Raw genomic sequence first — 24,676 nt, 5'->3', positions numbered from 1 at the left:
AGCACTGCATCTTTCTTCTAAGCGTACTGAAGCCACAAGTTGGAGGCAGTAATTTAATTTACTCTATGCCTCAGGCACCAAATTTCAAAACCATGGTATGTGGAGGGACCAGACTATGCTCCCTCCCCAGGAGCTGTGGCTTTATATAGCTGGGGGTTGAACTAGCACTGATCTTTCAGTAAGCTTTGCATTACCTTTACCTGCCAATGATCACGTACAGCATGCAGTTCAGTTCATGCTGGCCTTACAATTAAGTAGTTAATCAACATGTAATTGCCTAAGTCAGCTGTATAATTTATAAGCCTCGTGCAGGGCACAACTTCTGAAGAGGTGCACCCTCTGATACAAATGCAAACTATTTCTGCAAAAAGGTCTTTCCTTTGGAAAAGAAAGGAAAAATAGGGACTCCTGCTGTAACAGTATACACATACTGTTACAGCTGCAGTGATTGATTCTGATGTGTGCTATTCCTATTTTACTATTGTAGTTGCATCTGTCTTGGTTCAGTTTACCCCTCCAGTCTAAAACCAGTGGGGGGTGAGGGGAGAGAACCCACTTTTCCCAGAGTGGTAATATTAAAACTATTTTACAATGTATTTGGACCTCAAAATGAAGACTGCATCTAAATATTTTTTAAGATTAAAGTAATTTAGAGAATAGGAACAGAAATTAACAGTTAATTTCTCCTCTTCTCCTTTAATTATTCATGCTAGAAATATACTTAATGGTAATACTTTCCAGCCATGGTAAAAAACCATCTAATGATCAAGTAAACTGAAATCTATTAAGAAAAGTCATGCCCCTTCCCCTTCACCCATTGTACCCTGTGCTAAAACAGCTTTCAGGATTCAGTCTAAAACCAATACCTAATCATTGTAAAAAACATAAAACAGGATTACAAACCTGCACCTGGGATAAAGCATCAGAGGATAGGACCAAATCGATGTCATTTTAGGGTTTGGGTTTTGTTTTTTTAAATGGAAGAGCGTTGAGGGAGAGAGAGAAAACGTATCTATGCAAGTTGTACTATCTGTCTCTGTAAGTAGGGGCCCAGGTACTTCAATAACATTGAATTCATCCCTTGCAAGATTTGTTCTAGAAGCTAAGTTTTAATTTAAAATAAATGAATAAAATCCATCCCTGTCTGAAGAGGTAACCCTGAAAATATGCAGCCTGTGTCCAATGTGCAGTGTTGTCTTCCTGACTTCAGAAAGCCTAGCACTGAGACACGTGAAATGCTCCGTTCAAAAACTTAACTCTGAAACCTAAAGTAAGTTAGAGAAGTATCAGCACTGAAATATGTAAATCAATAATATCCAGTAACGTGCCAAAACCTCTGGCTTCTCACTCACCCCTTAAACATTCCCCTTTTTCCAATAACAAATTCTGCACATCAAGAACTGGAAATATGGGACTGATCTAAAATAAATGGAACATAAAACATACCAGGCTCCTGTACGGCTTGTGTTATTTATCTCCTATTTAATGAAAATATTTTTTTAATAAGTTTAGTCATTGCTGCTGCAAAAATGACACCAGACTGCCACAGCACCAGAGAACACTGCTACAGAAGATATGTTCATCTGCTACAGAATACAGTGGACCTTGTCCAAGGGCTTGCCTTGGCATGTTACTAACCTACATTTAAATTATGACATTATGTCAGTTACCAAAGAAAGACACACCACAACTTGTACCATGTACAGCACAGAATTCTGAGATTTCATTCTTTTGGTTGTTTTGTTTCAACCCAGATTTTCTAGTCCATTAAGGTTTTAAACAGTATATTTATCAAATAGCCACCAGGAAAATTATGGTACTAGATCAAAGGTTTGTTTTTGTTTTTAATATAAAAAGAGATGGGTCGCAGAGTGAGGGTCATAAGTTTCAGATCACTGAAATGCAAACAAATATAAAAAAAAATCTCTGAACTCAACCTGAATAACTGGAATGCTAATAAAGCACCACCCTTACACCAACACTGTCTAGGACACTGAAGTATCCAAGATTACCCACCCTATTACCTATAAAATAAACCAACCAGCAACATTACTAAGAATAGCTCACTAAGTATACAAAATTACATTATCTAGGTACAGTTTATTGCAAAGTCAAGAAGGAGACAGCAAACTAGAAATTTGAGTCTTTCATTTCAGATTTTATCACATTCACATTTCAGTCACTCACACATGCATGTATACACACACCCCCCATACACACAGTGTTTCTGAAACATTGGAGTGTTGTCACAGTCTTACAGGAAACCTTTAACATTTCAGTTTAAAAAGTTAAATTGAAGTCATTTACCACAGGACTATAAAATCCCCCATAACACTTGAGGAAACAGTTGAATTTTAGGATTTGGCTTTTCGAAAACCATGCATAAAAGGAAAGGGTATCATTTCAGTAGCTCTAAAACGACTTTAAATTTAACAAATTATTCTTCAGAAGTCTGTACAGAGTTTTTAGTTAATATAATTGAAAAAGTAGCTTAATGAATGCTTGCAGTAGCTATCTCAAATAAAGACTATTGTATCAGGCACAAACAGTGTTTTAATTACAGTAAACACTGTTGATGGGCACCAGATTTCTAAATGTAATATATCTAACAATTGTTTGCTTCTGGAATAACATTAAGTTCTAAAGTTACATTAAAAAAAAATCAATTGTAACAATTCTTTTGAGTTGCTAGAGTTTCATGAAAAAATCCCTTTCAAAATTTCAATAAATATGTCAACATTAAAAATCTAGTTAAGACATGCAAGACAAATTACATAACCAAGAACAACTCAATTTTTATAATAAAGGCAACTTGCATTCAAAATGAACTTTACCCTTATTTTATTCAAAGGGTAAACAAGAATTAAACTCAGCTGTTTACTTGAATTACAAAAGTAACATGATTCAATATGAAAATAAGAAACTGTCTACAAATCTGACAGTAATAAATTGCAATATACAATGCATACAGGAGTTATACAGAGCAACAAACTCTTGTACAAAACAAAAATACTTTAATACCCTTAAAATCCAATTTTTTTAAAATTCATGAAAAAAGATTTGAGTCAGAATTCACACTTCCATTAGTCAAGTCTCAGGTAGCTACATTACAGCTATTTAATATACAAAGAGACAACCCTCTCCTCTGTCATTTTAAACTAACATCTTTTCTCACAAGTTGTACAGCTTTCTTGTCTCTCCCATTCTCAGATCCAAAGCCTTCTTCAAATCATGAGAACTGAATCTGTTGAACACCAGAGATCTAGAGAGGGGGAAAAGAACGTAAGCTTAGTCTCAAATTTCCCTCCTCCGAAACTGTATCACATTTAGTAATCTTGCATGGTCGTAGTGTCAAAGTCATGACATAGGTCTAAACAGAAATCATTCTCATCTCTTTCAGACTGGGGGTGCTGAAGTAGGGCTTTGAATTTTAGCAACGGACGGAAGAGAGTGGATGAGAGGGTACTGTACCTGTTGATAAGATGTTGTATAAACCATAACATTTTGCTGCTGGCCATCTGTAGTTATTAAACCTGCTGGCAACTGGTTAGCTAAAAGAAAGAGCATTTTAGTTAAGGAAGTTAGACAAAACTGCAGGATACATAGAACCTTGTTTAAAGTGTATAGTATAATTCACAACAGAAAGTTAAGTTATGGTCAGAGGGACTATGGCATAGTCTTCCTAATCATAGCTACTCCCCGGTACTAGAAAGTCACATCTGTTTACTAACAAAAACAAGTTAACTCCTATTAGCAATGCAGAGCTGAAAGATGTTGTTCTGCATCAAATCATTATCTGAAGTCAGGTTGCAAAATTTTTACTGCTCTTGACGTGTGAAGGCAAAACACAGCTTTACTTTCAAATGTGAAGTGGAGAATACCATGCTGGCCACCTAAATTCTAAAAAATTTGTTAGAGCACTGAGCAAATAGTCTGTGCTTTACAAGATACAATGGGAGACTGTCCCTGCCTGAAGGGGATGGGATTTGTTAGTGGAGAAAATGGGGCAGTGATAAGGGTAATGGTAGAAATTAGAGTTGTGATGTAGTCTTGGATGAAATTGTACAGCACTTTGAAGGACATGACAAAGAGATTGAATTTAACACAGGAAGCCAGTGAAGTGAATAAAAAAAAAAAAACTTTTGACTATAAAACTGACCAAATGACGTATGGAAGTCAAGAGAATAAATGGAGAACCTGTTAAGTACACATTTATTGTAACTGTAGATTTAAACCACGTGACAATCAAAGGGTAGAATAAATACAGAAGTCATTGGGGAGCAAAATGATAAACATTAAATTATAACTTTGATATTCTTCATTTGGAGAGAATAAGTGAGGGGATTTTTTGAAAATCCAGCCATTTCTACATAAGGATGAGACGAAAAACAGGAAAATCTCAAAACAACCTTAAATCTGTTTCCCATGTAAAAAAGGGTGGGGGGACCTTTCATTGAACTAAATTGTTCCCAAACTAAAAGTTGCATGCAAAGTGTTAAATCTAAAGTTAAACTCTTCAGGCAAGATATCCTGCATATATGTATGCTACTCACAAAGCACAGTTTTTATAAGAGATCGTGGTTTTGTCTCCTCGTCCTGCCTCTGCTGGGGCCTCCTGTTCCCTGCTAAATTCTAATAGTCTTCTCCAGAACGGCCTTTTTAATGCTGGCATTAAATCACATGTCTGAAGCAAGTTTCCCAACCTCTCAAGCATTGCATCATAGAATGCACTGAACCCTCCAGAGACAGGGGAAATTTGAAATATGATTGGTGAGCAGGTGCCTAGGCATTTCTTCAGCCTTCTGCTCCCAGATTAGGGAGCATCTCCCAGAGACCAAATTTGGGAAGTAGAGAGGGGACCCACACAGTTGATAGGGGTATGCTATCCTCTGCAATCTTCACATCAGTTCTTGAAAGTACTATACTAGTACTTCTAGTAAGCCCACACATTAAAGGTGCTGTTAGAAACACATTCCTCCTAGAAGCATAGGAATGTTTCCTGTGAGTAACACATCAGTGCTTGCATAAAGGGCTCATCCATGTGGTTGAGTTAGCTTTCTCTCCTCCACCCATTTTTCTTTAAATGAGTCCTTGGGATGTTAGATAGGACTCTTGGGTCACTGAGTCCAGTCCCCTGCTACAGCAAGCAATACAGTTAGGGGTAAAAATCCTAAAGGTTAGATCCGAACAATCAGGACATGTAAGAGTTAAGGTTTCTATAGCAATGTTAAGTCACATCACACACACAGTATTTTCTGTTCCTGTTTACCTTGCTAAATATACAGGTCTATAGATTACTGTTTGTCTTTAAATGTATGACAATATATAGAAGGTGCAACACGACTGAGTTAATGTTGCTGTTGGAAAGTTAACCTTTGCATTTGTTGACCTGACCTTAAACTGTGAACTTCAACATTTCATTAAGTGGGAGAGGGGATGCATTTTATTAAAATAACTTGTAAAATTCTACCGCAACGTCCTCATTTAAATTCTTAGAATCATGAGGCCTGTTAGAAACTACCTTTCCGGCCAAAAGAGCCTCCACAGGCTTTCCTACATTCTGTAGAGCCAAAATAGGATTGTAGGTGGAGCAAAGTGCATCTCATTGCTTGAGCAGGTCACCACCCGTCCTCAAGTCTGTAGCTCATCACTAAAACATTAGTTTACTGGTATTTTAATAGAGGTGTTTACCACATATTTTTAAACTGGTATGACTCTTGAAGGTGGTGAAAGCTCTCCCTAACTCCTCTACAACAGCTTTACGTCACCACCCTTTGGTACTCAAAGCAAGAAGAAAAGACTCCATTGTTATTAAGACCTTAATACCAAATTAAAAAAAATACTGAGGGGCCCCTATGAGCCTTCAGGCCCTACTGCAAGATATGGGGAAGTAAGTTACAATGGAGCCATAAAGAATAGCTTCACAAAGATACTTCTCCCCTCGACCACAGCTGCCTTTTCTCCCGCACTTCCATAAAGTCTATGCATTCTATTTACTGCAAGAGAAAAGGAGTGTTTTAGGAAGACAGGAGCCAGAGCGGAGACTCAATTTCATTTTTGGCAGATTCTATGGCTCCAACCCACAAAATGTGATTTACTTTCTTCCCTCCCATGCATTTTTGCAGGAAGATTGCATATGGACTTGAATGTTTAGCTACTATAAGAAAACTTGCAACATTAGCTACAATGTGTGTGCAGATTTTCTTTAGATTTTAAAGAATATAGCACAATTACAGCACTAGTTCATGCTCTCAGCGACTCAAGACACTTCACATTATGATTAGAATTTAACACTATGGCCATCAGATATGATTTACCAACTGTAAAGTTAATATCAAACAACTGATGGATAAATGCTTACCCTAAGCGCACAAAGCTCCCATCGACCCCAACGAGCACATCCAAGTGCAGGTTATTCCCAACACTTCCCAAATGAAATTCCAATTGATTCTAGATCCCACCCAGCTTGTCTGACCCAGGCTCAGCTGCTAAGAAAAAAATTCTGATAATTAACATTTCCTCCAGTCTGAAATCTTAGAGGATCTCTAAATGAAGTAGTAATGAGATTTGAATTAGCAATTTAAAAGTTTACTTACTAAATGCTTCTTCTGTGAGCTCCTCACTAAGACCGTCTGCAGTTGTAACTGTTCCTCCAATCCCTTTCTCTCCTTTCATTGCCTTGAATGGAATATAGAAAATGTTTGCATTAGAATAATTACCTTAGATTGCTCATGATCCTAGTTTCCTAAAACTGGAACTTTTGCAACTGCTTACAGAGCCTCTGTGCAGCAATGAGAAGTTTGACTCTAACATTCAAGGACTGCAATGTTAATGTTTCTTTAAAATGTTAATACATGTAGTATGTGAGCTTCCGAATAGCTGGTTTTAACCTTAGCACTCCTTACATAAGAGATTTGTGCAAAGTATAAAGACTGCATTTCCATAGGAAGGCCTTCAAATTCGGCAAAAGTAAGAGTTCTGTGGTAACTCACAAGGAATAGTTAGGTCTACATGTTGCACCTAAAACAACGAGAGTCCTGTAGCCCTTTAAAAAGACTAACAAATTTAATTTCTGCAGGCGCAAGCTTTCGTGGGCTATAACCCACTTCGTCAGATGTAAGGAATAGAAATCACATAGGAGGTATACTTGGATATGTGTATATATATATATATATACACACACACACACACACATCTCCTATGTGATTTCTATTCCTTACATCTGACGAAGTGGGTTACAGCCCACGAAAGCTTGCGCCTGCAGAAATTAAATTTGTTAGTCTTTAAAGGGCTACAGGACTCTCGCTATTTTTGCTGTATACAGACTAACACAACTACCCCTCTGGAATTTTGCACTTAGAATCCCCAGCAGACTGCAGAATTCCAGGAATACTAGAAACGAGGCAAACATATGGTAGCTGCATAAGCAATCTGTTGCACTTATATGTGGATATACACACTTTCTAGTACAGTTCTTGGGACATAAAGTGGGAAAGCGACAAGATCCCGTGTTGGGTTATTCCACTAACCTATATGCTATGGCTTTAATGCTTTTTTTAATAGCTGTGGGAAGTAATTATGTACAGTGCCAATGTCATACAATAGGAAGGTCATATTTAAACCCAAGATATTGGATTTCTTCTCCATAGTATCCAATATAGCCAGAACCTGAGGTCAGCATGATGAGTTGAGGCACCCAATGAAGTGTGCACTGTTTTATCAGCCATGCTTTTTGTGAAAACATCAAGGCAAGTAATAAAGTGATGACAAGTCCATACATTTAATTTAAAAAAAGTTGAAGCAGCTTCCTTTGTATAGTACCCTGAAGACAAGACTGAGATCATCATTTACAGCTGACAGGCAAAATCAGAACCACCAAATCCAGATTTAAATGCTAGCTCCATTAGCCTATTGGCAAAGTAAATAGCGTAATCTATTTCCCTGTAAAGAAGTAAGTTTGAGGCCAAATGGGTTTAAGAATTTTCTGAAAAGGTACTGCAATATACAAGCTACGATTTGCCATCTTTGATGCAAGCTAACCCAGTATTCAGACACAGGTACAGCTGCTATATGAATATGGCGAAGATGGGTAGTGCATAGGATGTTTTGTATACAGCATGTGGGGGTGGGAGGATGTTGAGGAGGGGAGAAGCAGCTTATTAGCTGAAAGTGCTTCTAACTTTTTTGGACAGACTCAGAGTTCTTGAGTCAGTGTCTCATAAGGAAATTCCCCATCCTTTGGCATAAATTGTCTCAGAAGGATGGTGGGTGAAGGAATAGAATATACATTAATCCCTTCAACCCCCCAGGTGGAAAAAAGCAGAGGAGACAGCTCTATTTTGAATTAAACTTAGGTTGCTGGAAGGAAGAAAGAGAGGTTGCTCATGCTAGATTCTGAGAAGACTAGAGGATATCTTGAAGTATCTTCTGCAATAAGAAATGCAAATCTTAATGCCAAAACAGGGTATTGGCAAGGATTTGACAAGCAAAGCAAAAGAAGTTAAAACAAGCATGTTGCAGACAAGTTTTCATGCCACCAGAATCATGTGTTAAAATACCTTCTCTCTGCAGATTAGAAATGTAATCTGACAAAATGTAGTGGGCTACCCCTCAGCTGGTGTGAGTAAGCATAGCTCCATTGAATGCAGCTGAGGGTCTGGCTGAGTTGTTAACAGGAGCACAAAACTGATTTTTACCATAATATTAGAAAGGGTTCGTTTAAAAAAAATCAGTTGGACAATTTAGCTAGTTTAGAATAGCAAATTTGCCAATACTCTTAATTATGTTTAAGTGTTTTTTATCCCATGTCATGTTCTATTCTGATGTATAAATGTATGTTACATCAGTCACTGGATAGTAGATGCTGGGGTACAGTGCAAATGAACTATTTTCAGCTGTATATGGAGATAATAAAAAAAGCCAACACTAAACAGAGTAAGTTTCTCTAAAACTGTATGGAAAATATAGACTACCAACCTCTCTGAATTTTTGGAGATATAGCTTCAAAGGTTCAACATAGCTATCAAATCCCAAGGTAGACATGGCAAAGAGAATATCTTCTCCATTGATAGTCTTTCGTTTCTCTTGATGACACCTCTCACTTGCTTCAGATGTTATAAAGCTGATGAATTCACTTACACACTCCTGCACACACTCCTTGGCATCTTTAGCAATCTGGCAAGGAAAACCATTACTAAAGTCACCTGAAGTTTGATTAAGCTTCACCATTTTATTAAACTGCAAATTAAAGCTCTACTTATTAAGCCTGTTTCCAAAGCTCAGTTCACAGATCTGATCCTGAAAGATGCTGAACAGCTACAATTCCCCTTGACTTCACTGGAAGTTAGAGGTGTTGAGCCCTATTAGTCTGGAGAGTTTTGCAATATTACGCTAAAAACTTGTAGTACCCCAAACTCTTACTACCAGAATGATAAACTAGAAGATGAGGGGATGTTCCCATAATAATTATCCACAAGTTATATGCATGTTAACTAGCAAGCATATGCAAAACAGCCACTGGATGTCACCACTGCTCCACATAAAATACAGATAAAACAGCATTTTAAATGAAGTAATGTTAGACTATTATGTTACTACTTCAGGTGGCACTGCAGACCTTCACAATTTCTGTAATACTTCATAGTTGCATATATGCATCCAGTTTATAGACACAAGTTGGGTGGCATGCTTCCCTTTCTTCTCTTTGGATCCAAGCCATTCATTATAGTCACAGACCTGAATTCTTAAACTGTAAGTATAAGTGAATCGCATAGTACTATAACTCTCTGGAAATGGAAACTAAGAAAGGTATGAGATTGGAGTCATCATGATGAACCTGACTGGACAGCACTTGATGATGTCTTGTGGGACAAAGCATCTTCATGAATTTCTATTCTCCTTTAAATTGCTCAATTTGCCATGGAGCCTATATCTTAGGCCTTCCAGGACTAAATTTCTGCAGCTCCACCAGGGATATTTTATCCTAATCAGATTCATAACCAGTGCTTGATCCATTTGCCTGGCAGCAAGCCTCTCTAGTGGCTTTTAATATTCTAAGTTTTCTAACCAAGCATTCAGATATGCTCCTGGCAAGAATAAATTAGGTGAGTTAGAATAAAATTCTTATCCTGTTAAAAATAAATTAGGTGATTTAGAATAGCAGAGGATTGCTACACCTGAGTATTTAGGAAAGTAAATAAGCAGGAATCCACTGAAGGATTATCCTCATTTGATGCTTATTCATATGTGATGCATTTATTCCAGCTGGAATATGAAGATGAAAACTTTGTAATAGTAAAAAAGTAATAGCAATCTTTATTCAGAAACCCATTCTCTCTCTCTCTCATAATTTTCAAACATCCAGACACTTAGGGCCAGCAGCTCCCATTGTGACATCTATGGACAAAATTTCAAGACATCTTAGCGCCCACTGTGCCGAGTTCTTTTGAAAACTTGGCCTCAATTGTGGGTGCTGAACACTTTTGAAAATCTGGTGTAAAGAAAAGATTCATAACTAGAACAATTCTAAACTGCAACACTCAGGGCTTTTGAAAGCATCCATGACAGCCACGGCTTACCTATGGCAGGTTATACTTTAAGACATATTAATGTCTTGCTAGTTGTCTAATTATTTTGTAAGCAGTACAGACACAAAGGAAAGTAAGCAGTACTCCAAGTCCTATGTAATATTAGATAGGACTCAGACAATGATGGGAGAACCTCAGAATGTTTGGTTAAGATAAGTAGCTTAGAAGGTTCCAATACTAAATCAAATCTCAAGTCTGCAGAACTGAGTAGAAGTCTCATGAGAAAGACTTCTCATATCTCGTATTTCTGGTAAGGCCAGAAATTAAAGCCATTAAGACAGCCTATTTTACGGCATTTTGCCATCTTGTTTCTGGAAATACAGAAGTTCAAAGATGAAAAACTAGATTTTTCCTTAGATGATTGAGATGGAAGTTCTTATTTAATCCAAACTGGTTCACTCATCCCAATTTCCCTACATCCCAAGTAAAAAAATGAAGAAATCTCTTTCCTACAAGTTGCACAGTTGTCAATATTTGATTGCCATCATGCCTGACTTATCAGGACAAATTTTGGGAGTGAAAGTCCAGTGGCTATTTTGAAAACATTCTTTGTCTATGTAAAGCATTGTAATCACTAGTTAAACACACAAACTAATTTATACCCTGCTAAATCAGTAATTTACATTTGTCATACCAATTTAACTTAATCTCATCAGTCTAAGTGTGTCCACAGAGGGGCTTGCACTAGTTTAAATTGATTTTAAAACAGTTTTAGTTAAACTGCTGTAATCTTTGTGTTTAGATAAGGCCTAAGCAAGCCCACTCAAATATTGGCCTCTATTTTTGACCGAATAAGTCCACTTCTCTGTGGCAGTTATGTATAATCTGGACATCTAGAAAAATACTACTACACATCACAGCCATAGATTCCATAATATGGATGAATAAATAAGCAGTTTTAATCTTTAATCTTTTAATTGTTGGATTTCTGTAACTCAAATACAGTTCAAAATAAATTTTGGAAAACCTGACCAAAAAAAATTTCTCTCAAAGAGCAAACATGCAGTTTCAGCAACTGAAAAAAGGGATGTTGTACTGAAACCCAAGTTTGCCTAACAGAAGAATGAACGTAACACATGAATATGTTCTCATTAGCTGAAAAGCCCTGTTGGATTTAGCCATGGATATTACCTTTCCTGTCTGGGGTATGGCATTTTTCATTATCCTTGCCACATTTGCAATTGGAAGATATATATCTTGTTCTCTAAAACTCTCTTTTGAGCCATTTGTGTCTTCATGATCATTCATACCGTCCTCAGTGTCTAGCAAAATAAAGAAAAGTTAGTACTGGGTGCATTTGTCAAGCACCTTTGATCACCTTACTTGTATTCTACATATTAATCCAGGACCACTAACATTCCAAACCTCTGATCAACTTCAAATAGCTGCCATTAAAAGAAAGCTTACCACAGAAATGTTCTTTCTCATCCACCCCATAATGTTAAATTTCAAACCCCACCTCACAACAGCAAAAGAAAATGGTACTGGTCTGAAACGGATGCCTGGCAATATTCAATGACGTTTAAGATTTAACAACCAGGGTTGAAATGAGAGATTCCCAACTTCTAAGTGAGTATCACACTTGCTTACAGCCCTGGAAGGTCCAGAGTTATTAAAAATTAACCCACATTCCCATGACAGTGTCGTACCTAGAAAAGTTGTTTTTTATCACACCTCACCAATATGTATTCTTTTTATACATTATACATAGACGCATCCAATATTGCTCCTCCAGATACCAGAGCTTCACAAACACGAAGACTTAATTTGTCTGAACAGAGAGTTTACAAAGTTATAAAAAAAATTTTAAAAAAGAGACATTCCTCTTCCAGCAAAGAGGCAAGCAATATCCTTTGATATTTAACACATCCCACCCCACTGAAAGTCAACGTGGAGTAGGTTAGTGTGGATTACTTCTATTTCCCAGAATACTGGAGTGCTTTCCAAGGGGCTCTGATGCTAACACTGAATGTTGCAAACTCATTTTCAAATTGATCAAAACTGAATTGTAAGCAGTGAGTCATTATGAATCCCCATAGATACCAATACTTAGCTTTGTGGATGATGGGGAATTAATGGAAGAGCTAGACGTGAAGTGACAAACTTTATCATACTTAATAATATCATGCTAAAACAAACTTCCACTTTAACTGATAGGTTTCTTACCATCATGAGGCTGTATTACAAAGTGACTGCCACCAATGTAATCTCCAGCAATTCCTAACTGAGAAGCATCTGTTGTAGAACTGTCACCATCCATCTATAACAAAAAGAAAAGGAAAAAATTTTTTTTCCCCCAATCGTCTACTCTCGTATATCACAAATGCTACTGCTTAGTATTAGTTTCATTTAAGTTACCTTTAAAGTAAATTCAGCTCTGGCATAAACAAGCATCTTCCTATTAAAAACAGTGTCCACCGCTCTTCAATTAGGGCTGAATTTGACCTAAGATATTTGGGCTTCAGTAGCTCCTTCACATTTAATTTTGTAGGAAGGAACTTTTAGTGTAATACAATATTATTCATGAAAAATATTAAACCAAGGAAACATCCTTTATCATTCAAAGGGATGCTTAATGTAGTCTATGAAAATGAAAGCAAACAATTCCTCCCTCTAGACCCCACACAGGATTATACACAAAGACTGAATATTCTCCTTTTAGATTATTAAGCAAAACACAGGCAGTCACAGGTTAAACTACAAGATCATATTAAAAAGCTGAGTGTTTAAAAAGAATTACATTGTTTATTTTGAAAAGTAACCAGGTGCACTTTTGTAGAAAAGAGGCATGTATGTTAATATATTTCTTTTACATTTAGGTCATGATCCCTATATTAAAGGTCTGCTAGCACTTCACATAACCCCAATTTTCAATTGCTTATAACTTTGATAAACTTTTAACTGTGTTGGTTGATGTTTTTCATGCTTGGCCTCTGCCTCAAGCTGAGTTTTTGGAGGAAAGTTTCAGCAAAAATTATGCAAGCATTTGAGAATGAGAACAGGGAAACATAGGTAGTTTTGCCGATTTTAGTTTTTAAAAAAGGAGTTCTAAAGCATTGGTTCTCTATCCTTTGAGCTCAGGACCCATTTGTAAATCCTGATGGCCTGTCATGACACAGTAAATAGTTTTAGTGAAAAATATCTGGCGTACTAAATATTTCTAACCCATGATATATAGTATACATATTAACATAGTAAGTATGTTCACTGTGCATGCCACAGCAGCAGCTCCTGTCCTGCAGGGCTAGCTGGGCTGAGCTCCCTTCTCTGGGGTTGTAGCACCACTCAGGTCTGGCCCAGCCCTCCTGAGAAGGCCAGCTAGGCCAAATTTGCAAAAGTGGTGCTGTGACCTTATTCACAGGGTCACAGCACCACTTGCTCAAATTTGGCCCATCCAGCGTTGTCATCATGATGGAGGGGCAGCTCAGTCAATGATGCAGTGGCCCTGTGCACCAGGTTGCAACTCAGTGCTAGCTGGCTAAACTGGCCCCATGAGACCAGAGCTGCAGAACCCACCACTGCAGGGTGAAAGCTGGGCGGGATTTGCAACTGCCTAACTCAGTACTTCCCATCCTCTAACCCTGCACCCCCCGAGAAGCAGGACCCGGCCTCCTCGCCATCCTTTGACATATAATGGCAAACTGATTTTGGGCTGCAACCCACAGGTTGAGAAACCCTGTTCTAATGCCTCAGTGGTATGGAGTAGGAACTCAAAATTTGGTTGGAAGTTAGCCCTGGAGCTACAGAGCCTTTTGCTATCCCCATGAAAATATGACCAGATTTGGGCAAGTCACACAGAAAATTGCCATTTGCTTGTAACTTTCTAGATGCTCTGTCTATCTGCACCACATATGCTTCTTAGTCTCAATGACCTTCTGGCTTCATTCTGAAGCAGGCATGCAGATCAAACGGTTTCACCTCCATTTCTGTCATCTGCTTACTGAAAAAAGTAAGGGAAATTTCTGCAAATTCAGAAGCTTCTTTCATTCTGTTGTAATGGTTTGATTTTTCTGCAGAACTGCTTTTAAATAAAGTTTTCAATGATTTTTCAACTGTGGAAAAATCACAATGCAATTAAACTTTGCCTGTTCAACACCAGTGATACACTCTTCTCCTCCCAAGACAACATGCCAAAACTGGAAAAAAAAGATTTCTGAAAACAAGCAAAAAAATATTTTTTCCATTTAAAAGTTTTAATCGGAAGTTAAAAAAAAACAAAAAAAACAAACAAAGTGTTTTCATGAAAAAATGCTGTTTACATAAAAGGCTGAATTTCAATGAAAAATGTATCTGAAAAAGGTCGGTGCTAACAGCCATGACGGTAAGATTACATCTGCAATATGACTTACACTGCAAACTATGTATGGTCATTTTAATCAGTATTAATAAAATATGAAATTCTAACATTTAATTTAGCATTATTTCAAGAAATCCACTTTACTAAAGTGCACAAGTGGTCACCTGAATAACATTGTTGTACTATGACTTCCCCATTGCTTTCATAGCAGGGAAGCAGCAACAGTCATCTATCACTACCTTGTTATTTACGAATAACTGAGTTCCAGGCAACCATTTTAGAAAAAGTGTGATAACTGGGATGCAATCTATCATATTCACTAAAAAATTAATTCCAGTTATTTAACAGTTCAGCAAGACACATATTGTATTACCATTTCCATATCTGAGAATTAAGGGAAATTTTTCCTACCTTTAGCAGTTGAATTAATCTTATTTGTTTTTTGTCTGTTTCTTGTTTAATCTTACATAGTCACTGGCTACCAAAAAAACCAACCACTCACATCTGGATTTGTCCTTAATGAGAGAATGAAAAGCATAGTCTTACACCTGATCCTACAAAAGGGATCCATCTCATGACTCTTTATGACCACAGAAAGGGTTTTCTTCAAGGGCATAGTCTACACCAGAATAATGAGTACCCATCTTACTGCAACCCACCAGCAATACTGCAGATACACTAGTGAAAGCAACCAAGTGACTTATCAGGATGAAAATGCTAGAGACTGGTCTACCCTACTGGCTTAGATCAGGTTCAACTGCACCAATGCTGGCTGTTATCCTAACATGGGTGCTAGTAGAGTGTGGATGAATCCAAGTTGAACACTATACTTAAAAAGTGTTATAACAGAAGCCCCTTATGCCAGTTAACTGCACACTAGCATGGTTAGAGTTGCAGTACAGACAGGCCCTAACAACAGAAATTTTCTTTAGGGCTGAGTGGCTTAGTATGAGAGTGCTGGGGGATAGCAGAGAGAATCAGACACAGTTTCCATGATTTTGCCTGTAGGGCTTTTTTGGGGAGGTGGAGATGGGGAGAAGAGATTTGTGTTGGAAAGAATCAGAGCTTACACAGGCTATTTAAGAAAGTCTGTGCAGGTCTACTGCCTATGCAGAGACTGAAACAGAGTTGAAGGGGAAGCAGCCCCAGCGGCTCTCTGTACTGTCTATTCCATCAGCACACATGCTGGTAACCATATGAAGTGTTTTAAAGTAATTCAATTAATATTTTTAAAAACAGTCTTAGTACCTTTACTTAAATAGAAATATCCCTCATTTTATACTGTGACTCAAGACTTTTGGCTTTTTCCCCCATAAATTAATTACAATTTTAAGTCAGGGCAGAGTGTATTTGTCCTCCCTTTATCATATTCAAAAATATTTCTCACACTTACAAAAAAATAGTTTAAAAAATAGTAGCTCAAGCAAAGAGCAACAAGCATTTTACCAGACTAATTCAGGGTAGTTTTATTTTTGGCCAATACCAGATATCCTAACATGCTGATCCAATCAGTTTAATTCTAACAGTGTAGCTTATACATTTTAATGAATTATTTAGTAAATAAATAACTTTCACCTATTTTATGTGGCATTAATTCTAAGAAGATAGGCACTTTCTAAATACCATAGTTTCAAAAAGTAATGTAAAAACAAAGGGTCTGAAAAATGCAACCACCTAATTGATTAACCACAAAGTTTTCAGATCATACCAAAGAATTTATTTTAAGAATATTAAATAAAAACTAGATTAGCAATTTTCTCTTTTAAAATCCTGATTAAAACAGTTAAATTGCCTTGGTTAAAGTCAGGGATTCAAACTTTTTCTGCAGCATAGCCTACATCTCAGTAGTCTCCTAGACCACGGTCCTCTTGCCATTCACAGCTGTGTAGAACACCTTCCCCTATTTACAATCATACAGACAGCCTTCCTCTCCCACTGGCAATCAGATATAAATTTATGTGGCAACTACTGCAATTGTTCATATTGAAAGATAATACCAGGATATTTATTTTTAGCTTCTTTTAGTATAGTTAGCAGCTGAAATGCCAGCGGCCAACACTACATAACCAGCCAGCTCTCTCCAGAACATCAACAAATGGTTGATATACTAGCTTGGAAACTAATGACTTAGGATCAGTCCACCCTGAATTATCCTGAGCATTACAAATGGCATTTTTCCTAACATATTAAAACAGATGCAATCCAGACTATACAGACGGGATAATCTATTATATAGCAGAGTTTGGCTGGCATAGTGATAAAGTGTACACACTGTACAGGAAATCCCTTCTACCAACTGCACATGAACACAGTTCTTGCACGTATAACTACAACTATACCATGGTAGTATCCCAAACTGCTCCTTCCATTTCACCTGTCAGCTACTGCTCTGTTTGAGAGACAAGGTGTAAAGAAACAAGCTTAAAAAAAAAAAAAAAAAAAAAAAAAAAAAAAAAAAAAAAAAAAGCTAATTTTGCATCCCAATTAGTTTTTTAAAATAGGTTTTCCAATCAGCAAAGCAAAGGTCATTATGAATAAAATAAGACATTCAAGGATGAAGGCCAGCTTAATTTATCTGACAGTCTAAGACCAGTCATGTAATTGGTGACTAAATATATCAGAAATCCCCTCCCAAAAAATCAGCCGTCACTCCCACAGCTTTCTAAGACTTCTACACTGAATCTTATTTACAAAAGCAAAGGCTTGCATGTTAGTGAGACATGGCCACAAAAAAATAAAATAAAATAAAAGCAGAACTAATTTTCTTTGCAGTTTTACATTTTTGGTGTGTTCTACAAAATGCACATGCTTGAAGAGTTACCTACAGTACTAGTCACCGATATGTTACCGGAACTTTACATTTATTTTCTTTTCCAAGTTATTCTTAGGCAGTCTATTGCACTGTGCTCTTTCAGGGTCAACAGCCTGGATTTGTTTCAAAATGGAAGCAAAGGCTAGCACATCAGAGGAGCTAAAGACAGGGGGGTACGGCACCTTTAAAATGTAAGTGTGTAAAACCATTTATAACTGATTATTAAAAATGGAGTGTTGTAGCCATGTTGGTCCCAGGATATTAGAGAGTGCTTTCCAACCTATACAGAGCAGGATGTGAAGAAGAGCTTTGTGTAAGTGAAAGAGACAAGTTTTTAAGCTAACAGAAGTTGGTCCAATAACAGATATTACCTCACCCACCTTGTCTCTCTCTGTTTAAAAAAAAAAAAAAAAATCAGATCTAGGTTACTAGTCACCATTTGTTATTAGTTATTTTTACATTTCACTCAGATTTGTCAGCCTAATCAATTTCACTTCCCTCTTCTTATGCACTTGAACACAGCAATGCCCAAGTTACAAACACAAAAGGAAAATCTTTAACTTAAATAAGCTTTGTGAATTAAACTTCATGAAAACATTTTAATATTAAGTTTTGTAAGGCACCCACAGCTAAAATCCCCTAAACCCATGATCAAACCTGCTTCACCAGACATCTTTTCTTGTCTGTTGGCAGAAGTTCACATAAACTTTCAAAGGTGTTCAGAAACTTTATTTTTATCAGCTTGTTCAGAAGCAGACCAGTGCTAACTGTAAATGTTGACAGGCACACCTGTAGCAATGGAAAGTCCCTTCTCTCCACCACTTACTTTCTGGTTCCAAGGGAAAGGTTTGCTCTCAGACTTGAGATACCATCATTTTGTCAATGAGAGGTGTGTGTGTGTGTGTTTAAAGAAAACAAACACAGACTAAAATCCAGGATTTCCTCTCTCAAACTGAAACGCCACCGCCTCGCTAGTGCGGAATCAGATGCTCCTGCCTGGTTACTCAGACACTCTCACCACATCCTGGTGTTTTAGGGCCTCACCCTACACTCCTCCTGGAGTCTCTTTCAAGGGATTTTTGCCTCTGAGGGGGGCTGCACGGTTAGCTCCTGCCCTGGGTGCCGCCGATGTCGAGGGGACGAGTGGTCTCCTAGCTCTGACCCCAGGATGCCCCATTTGCTGCCCCACCGCGGCTGGCTGGGGCAGGAGGGAGCAGCTGTGGCTGCGCTCGGCAGGGGCTCGGGCTCCCGACCCGCACGCTCAGCAGGGGGAAGCGGCGGTGGCCGGGCCTGCCCGGGGCAGAACAGGTCCCCCCCGCCCCAACTGACATCAATCCCGCCCGCGGCTCCCGAGTCCCATCCGCCTCGCTCCGCGCCAGGGCGGGAGAGGAAGAAGACGGAGCAAAGGGGGCGCGACCGGCGGTTGACCGAGGACGGGGGGGATCCCTGTAACCACCCCACAGCGGCCAGGGGGGCGGGCAAAGGGGGGCTCGGGGAAGCGCCTCTGCCCCGGTGGGGCCCCGCGCGGGGTCGGGGCGGACCCTGCCTGAGCGGCTGCCAGCCCCCGCTGCGGGGCAGGCACAGCCCGGGGAGGGGGCCGCGCTCCCGCCGCCCGGGCCCACAAAATGGAGCCGGACCAGGGGCCGCGCGCCCCCAACGCCCGGCCCAAGTGGCGGCGGGGGGGGAGGGGCAGGGGAGGGTCGCTCCGGCCCCATCTCCCCCCCCGCCCGCCTGCCCCGTCCCCGCCCGTCTGCTCCGGCCGCACAAAGAGGCGAGCCGAGCGGGCGCTGCTGGCCGCGGCGGGGCCCGGGCCGGGGCTCCTCTGTCTCCCCCACTTCCTGGTCCCCTCCTCGGCGGTGCCGAGGCCCGGGGAGGGAGACGGACATTTCATTCGAGCCTGCGATGGAACCGGTTACCAATCATTGGCCGGAGCCAGGCACAAACCTCCAGTGCGGCCCTGGTTGGCTCCCTCCGCAAATCGGCTGTTTGGTTGGACAGAAAATGGCTGCGAAGGAACCAGTCCCAGCGCGGAGCCCCGCTTCCCGCAGCCGGCCTGCCCTCCCTCCGCGCCGCCTCCCTCCCCCCGCCACACACGGCTCTTCCCGCCGCGCGGACTCCCTCCCGCCGCCGCCTTCCCCTTTATAAGCGGAGCCCAGGGGCGCCTGGGGGAGGTGGTTGCTCCTTCAAACACGCTGTCACCCCCCCATCACCTCACACAGGGGGTTTCACTGGGGTTAGGCCCTGTTCAACTCTCTCCTACATCAGTTTACACACATGGACTGTTGGAAGCCGAATTGTCTGCTGGGCATGAAGAGTCTGTGTAAGAGGAGGAAGGCGTTGGTCGCTGCATCTGTAGGATGGAGCTAGTATTTATGTATTAGGTGTTGATCTCTAATAATTACACTACCTAAAGTTGTGTGAAACTCCTGTTTTACTTCACAAGGGCGTTTGCTAACATTTTCTTTTGCATCAGTCTTGGGAAAATTCAGACATACGAAGGCATGCGAAACCTCAAAGCAAAACTCACCCAAATCCACAAATTTCCACTTGGAAAAAACATGGTTTGTGTGTGTGTGTGTATATATATATATATATATATATATATATATATATATATATATATATAACACCATAACGAGGAGTTGGATTCACTCACAAGGTTCATGGATTTGGTCTCAGTTTCAAGTTATTCATGAAACCAGATCAATTTTGCCTAGCTTCAGGTTTCATTGCAAACATTTTGTGCAGCTTGAACTTAATTCTCACAACACCCAGCAGGTAAGATAAATTCATTAATTTTTGGAAGGTTTTTTGCAAGTAGTATCTAAACAGTCAATAACTTTGCAGCCCTCCGGAAGGTATTTTTTCTCCTCTCTATTTATTTTGAAGCTTGTTTTATCACTTGCTACCACATTACTGTGAGAATGCACTATTAACCTTGCTCTGCAGCTTAAAGACCTTTATTTGGATTCAGTCACACCACCCAGAAATTTCACAAATAAATCAGTGAGTGCACATTGAGTCAGGTACAGAGTTTCTTAAACCTTCGATACTGAAGTTAGGGCCAGATCCCACTACCATTTAAGTCAATGGCAAAATTCATTTTTACTTCAATGGGAACAGGACTGGGACCTGAAACACCTGAATTATGGTCAAGTCACAGCAGGAAAGCTTCAGTGAGCAAGTAGTTAGCTATAAAATGAATGATATTGAAAGAATAAAGTGCTTTAAAACAACAGCTCAAACATTTTCTATTTTGAACACAAACATTTTTTGGGTGAAAACCTACTGTCTTTTAAAAAAATACTATATTATTTTATAGAAATGGCCCAAAGCTTTTTCTAGGGGCACTACAGTGTTTTATACCATTAATATAGCATTATACACACACACACAAAAAACTATGTTAAAAGAACATTATTAAGGTTGCAAAGTCAAGCCCTGAGAAGTTAAGAAATGCCACAATTAAATTTGCCTCTGCAACCTTATTTTGGCCCCCTTGTGTGTATGCACTATGATACATCTTTTCATTACACAATCACATGCTATTTTTTCCATAGGACCCAAGTTTCATTCACTTAATGTTGGAAGCTATTCAATATTTTGTTTTCTCCTTATTGTTCAGTGAGTAGCTCCAGGCGTTTCTTACTACACACTATTCAAACCCTGCTCTGAAGACAGAATTATTAATTCCCCCCTGGGCTTTTTTATGGTACTTATCACTATAATATCTGAGTGCTTCACACACAATAAGGAATTATTTACTGTAAGTAAGGCAAGGAGGTGGTTATGACATTACCTAGGGTACAATCTGGACTGATGGACAGCTGTGTCCCCTCAAATTCCCCAACCTGGGTCATTTTTTACAGTGCTTCGCTGTGAGAACAACCATTCTTGGTCTACTCATGCACAGCTTCAGCATGTAAGTCACTCCTAGCTATATTGTAAGAGTGTGCTATTGCCAGCCACCTGTGAATTATACTTCAGGGCAACACCAGCAAACTCCCAGTCCCAGACTTTCCCTTAGAAATGTACATCTTGTATTGCCCAGCACCCTCCTGGACAATACAAGCGGATATAAAGTCCATCATTTCATTAATAGAAAATGATATGCACAAATCCTGTTATCCCACATGGAGTTTCCCAAACTCTTCAATCCAAACACATAGGTTTAGATAAAACAATAAAACAAATGTATTAACTACAGAAAGATAGATTTTAAGTGATTACAAAGAATGAGGCATAAAAGTCAGAATTGGTTACGAAAGAAATAAGAGGTAAAACACAACTAATATCTAATTTAAGCTAAGTGAAATCAAAGCAAAGGTCTCTTTCACCACAAATTCCAACTGTCTTACTAGCTAAGTCTTTCAATCAGGATCTTTCAGCAGTCCACTGCTGCTTCCTTTCTTTTTCTTCTTCAGGTGTTGTTGATGCTGTTGGGAAAGGGATAGATGATGACTTGGGGAGTTTGTTCTCTCCTCTATAGCCCTTTCTCTTGCACAAGAATTATCTCCAGTTGATGTTCAGGAGACAGAAAGTCTGTATGATAGGATCCTTAAGCTGCTTTTTTTCCAAAATGTAGATTTTTTTGCCCACACCTACTCTCCTGCCGAAAAGTGGCCACTTGATCAGGTGTTCAAGGAAATCATGAGTGACTGGGATACCAGAGAAGGCACATCTGGTGAGTATGTTCTGTAAATTGCATGTCTTTGGTTATATCCCCAGCACAGAATCTTGTACCAGCAGGAAAAAGTGGTGTGTGTGGCAGTGGGGCTGTGCCTCCTCATACTTGGCGTACTTAAGCAGTGGGTTCACCCCAGAAAAGATTATTTATGTGCACAGGGATGCTCCGAGAATCCTCCATGCATATCTCCAGGAAGCTTTCATGTAGGTACTCTGCAATCCTTTGCAGAAAGTTTTTGGGAGGACAGCCTTATTTCTTCCACCACGATAGGACACTTTCCCCCGCCACTCCATTATTAATTGTGCAGGCATCATTGCGGAACACAGAATAGCAGCCTAAAGGCCAGGCCTGTAGCCAGATTCTTGTAGCAAATCCTCCCTTTCCGCCTGTGTGACCCTCAGCAGGCTGTTATCACTCATGGTTACCTAGGGAAAATGGCACACATGTACAGTAGCCACCCAAGAACATTTTTTAAAGTGTGTGTTATTCCACAGCTGGGGATGGTTTCTTGGTTCAGCACACTGCAAATCCCTAAGCAGGAAGTTGTTGCTATGGGCCTTGGGCATTCGCAAACGGGTTCCCATTTTTTTACTCCAGAAATGGTTAACCTGTACCCACCCCTCACCCTTTCTGTCGCCTGTTAAAAGCCTGATCAATGGGAGCCCAATATCCATGCTGCTCTAGGGAGCATGGACTTGTGCGGCATGGGCAGCAGGGATTTCCCTAACATAGCACTAGCCCCTTATTTACCATGGCTGGAATGGCACTCCGACCCCTGCTATAATTAGGCAACGGTATGTGGGTCTAGCCTTCCCTTGGGAAGGCTAAGGAGAGTTATTTATAAATTGTAACCTTGCTTTTCGTCCATGGGACGAGTTAACAATGGGTACCTTGTGCTTTGCTTCCCTTACAGTGGACAATGTGGCCTTCAAAACACGGTCTCGTACTCCTGCAGAGTGCCTATCGCAGATAAGAAGGCAAAAAAAAAAACAACTCAGGAAGACATGTTTAATGAGAGAATGAATGCCTCCACGGCTGTTGACACAGAGCTAAGCGTGTGTAGGATTTCATTATCTGACAGGCTGAACATGGACATGGACAACAGAAAGGCAGCACAGGAGTATGAACGTTCAACACAAGGTGATATGCTGCGTATAATGCGTGATGAGTCAGACATGTTGAGGTGTCTGGTTGAGCTTCAGGAAGCTCAGCGGCAAGACAGACTTCCTCTGCAGCCCTTGCAAAACTCTGAGCTAGCACATTCTTTCCTAGCCCCCACCCCCCAAGTGGTCTAGGAGGAGGTTGAGCAGGGTGCAGTATGTGCTGCACTCTTCGCCAGTTGAGGGGAGCAGAAAGAGGTGTCGGCCCCTTTAAAGACTGGGAATGTGTTATGTTGAATTCCTTTTAATTGCTTGTATTCAGAGAGAGAGAAACCAGCACAGGGACACAGAGAGATGCAACACAGGGAGCGTCTTTATTGAGCTAACACTAAAACCAGCCAGGACTGGCTGAGCTATCCCCTCATAGTCCAAGTCTATTGCTATGGCAACAAGCTAAACTCTGTTGGTATGGCAATCTAGGCAATTAGGCAATACACAACATATTCCTCCCCCCTTAATGAAAACGCCCATTTAACAGAACAATCACTAAACTAGGGAATGAGGGTAGATTGCCTCATTTCCCAGCTAAACCCCAGGGATTATTCTGGCCTGTAACATGGGTTTTCCCCAGTGGTGTACTGAGGGAGGGGTGGGGGAGCCAGACCCCTGGGCGTTGGCCTGCAGTGGGGGCACTGGCCCGGCCCTTCATGATGCGCAGAGGCCTGGGGGTGCAGGAGGCTCTGAGGGGTGCAGAGCCTCCTCTGCTCCCTGCCATCCATCCATTGTGAGGCTGGCCCAGAGCGCACTGAAAATACTGCGGAATAAGTCATGAGGTGTTTGTGATACTTGCAATAATAGTGCAGAGCTGAGTGGGCTCCATGCCTCTCAGGCAATGGCGTGTGCACAGCAGAGAGTGAAGGGTTTGAAAAACTGGCACGAAAAGGCAATCGTCTGTTTGTTTGGACTGGGACAAGAAGGAAGGGGGGGAGGGAGTATCATGTTGCATCATGGGAGGACGACAACCTTCCCAAAAGCATCTGCGGCTAGTAGCACTGTGGCATAGCTACCCACGGTGCACTGCTTTGATTGTCTTGGCTAGTGGGGACGTAATCCCCCAACGCAATGAGCGTGGTGTGATCACACTCCTGCGACTTCTAAAATTTGGTGGGTGAAAGTCGATTTAAAATAAATTGA

General features: G+C 40.1%; 1 protein-coding gene across 3 annotated transcripts; it reads right to left on the bottom strand.

Moving 5' to 3' along the window:
- Positions 1–1,483: 1,483 nt before the first annotated feature.
- On the bottom strand, positions 1,484–19,739 carry NFYB (nuclear transcription factor Y subunit beta). Of its 3 annotated transcripts, none has more exons than XM_067536166.1 (7): positions 19,640–19,739; positions 12,753–12,846; positions 11,718–11,848; positions 8,977–9,174; positions 6,597–6,678; positions 3,472–3,551; positions 1,484–3,262 (listed from the first exon to the last, which is right to left on the bottom strand). In XM_067536166.1, exons 2-7 carry the CDS (start codon positions 12,844–12,846, stop codon positions 3,230–3,232), a joined length of 618 nt encoding a protein of 205 aa, XP_067392267.1. In that variant the 5' UTR covers positions 19,640–19,739; the 3' UTR covers positions 1,484–3,229. The 3 variants fall into 3 exon arrangements, with proteins under 3 accessions (XP_067392267.1, XP_067392269.1, XP_067392268.1); XM_067536168.1 differs by lacking the exon at positions 19,640–19,739 and adding an exon at positions 18,522–19,530; XM_067536167.1 differs by lacking the exon at positions 19,640–19,739 and adding an exon at positions 15,295–15,731.
- Between the last annotated feature and the right edge of the window lie 4,937 nt (positions 19,740–24,676).

This window comes from Emydura macquarii, unplaced genomic scaffold, assembly GCF_026122565.2.
Source record: "Emydura macquarii macquarii isolate MOO-44397 ecotype Brisbane River unplaced genomic scaffold, CSIRO-AGI_Emac_v2 contig_3530, whole genome shotgun sequence".
In the NCBI taxonomy this organism is placed as follows: domain Eukaryota; kingdom Metazoa; phylum Chordata; order Testudines; family Chelidae; genus Emydura; species Emydura macquarii.
This window is presented reverse-complemented; position numbering and strand designations above follow the sequence as displayed.

What these genes read in the sequence shown, in the direction of transcription:
- NFYB (XM_067536166.1), bottom strand. Translation starts at nt 12,846, where the DNA reads ATGGATGGTGACAGTTCTACAACAGATGCTTCTCAGTTAGGAATTGCT. An exon ending in CCATACCCCAGACAGGAAAG is followed by an intron (nt 9,175 to 11,717) that starts GTAATATCCATG and finishes TTTCCTTGCCAG; the next exon opens with ATTGCTAAAGATGCCAAGGA. An exon ending in ATACAACATCTTATCAACAG is followed by an intron (nt 3,263 to 3,471) that starts GTACAGTACCCT and finishes CCCCCTCTCTAG; the next exon opens with ATCTCTGGTGTTCAACAGAT.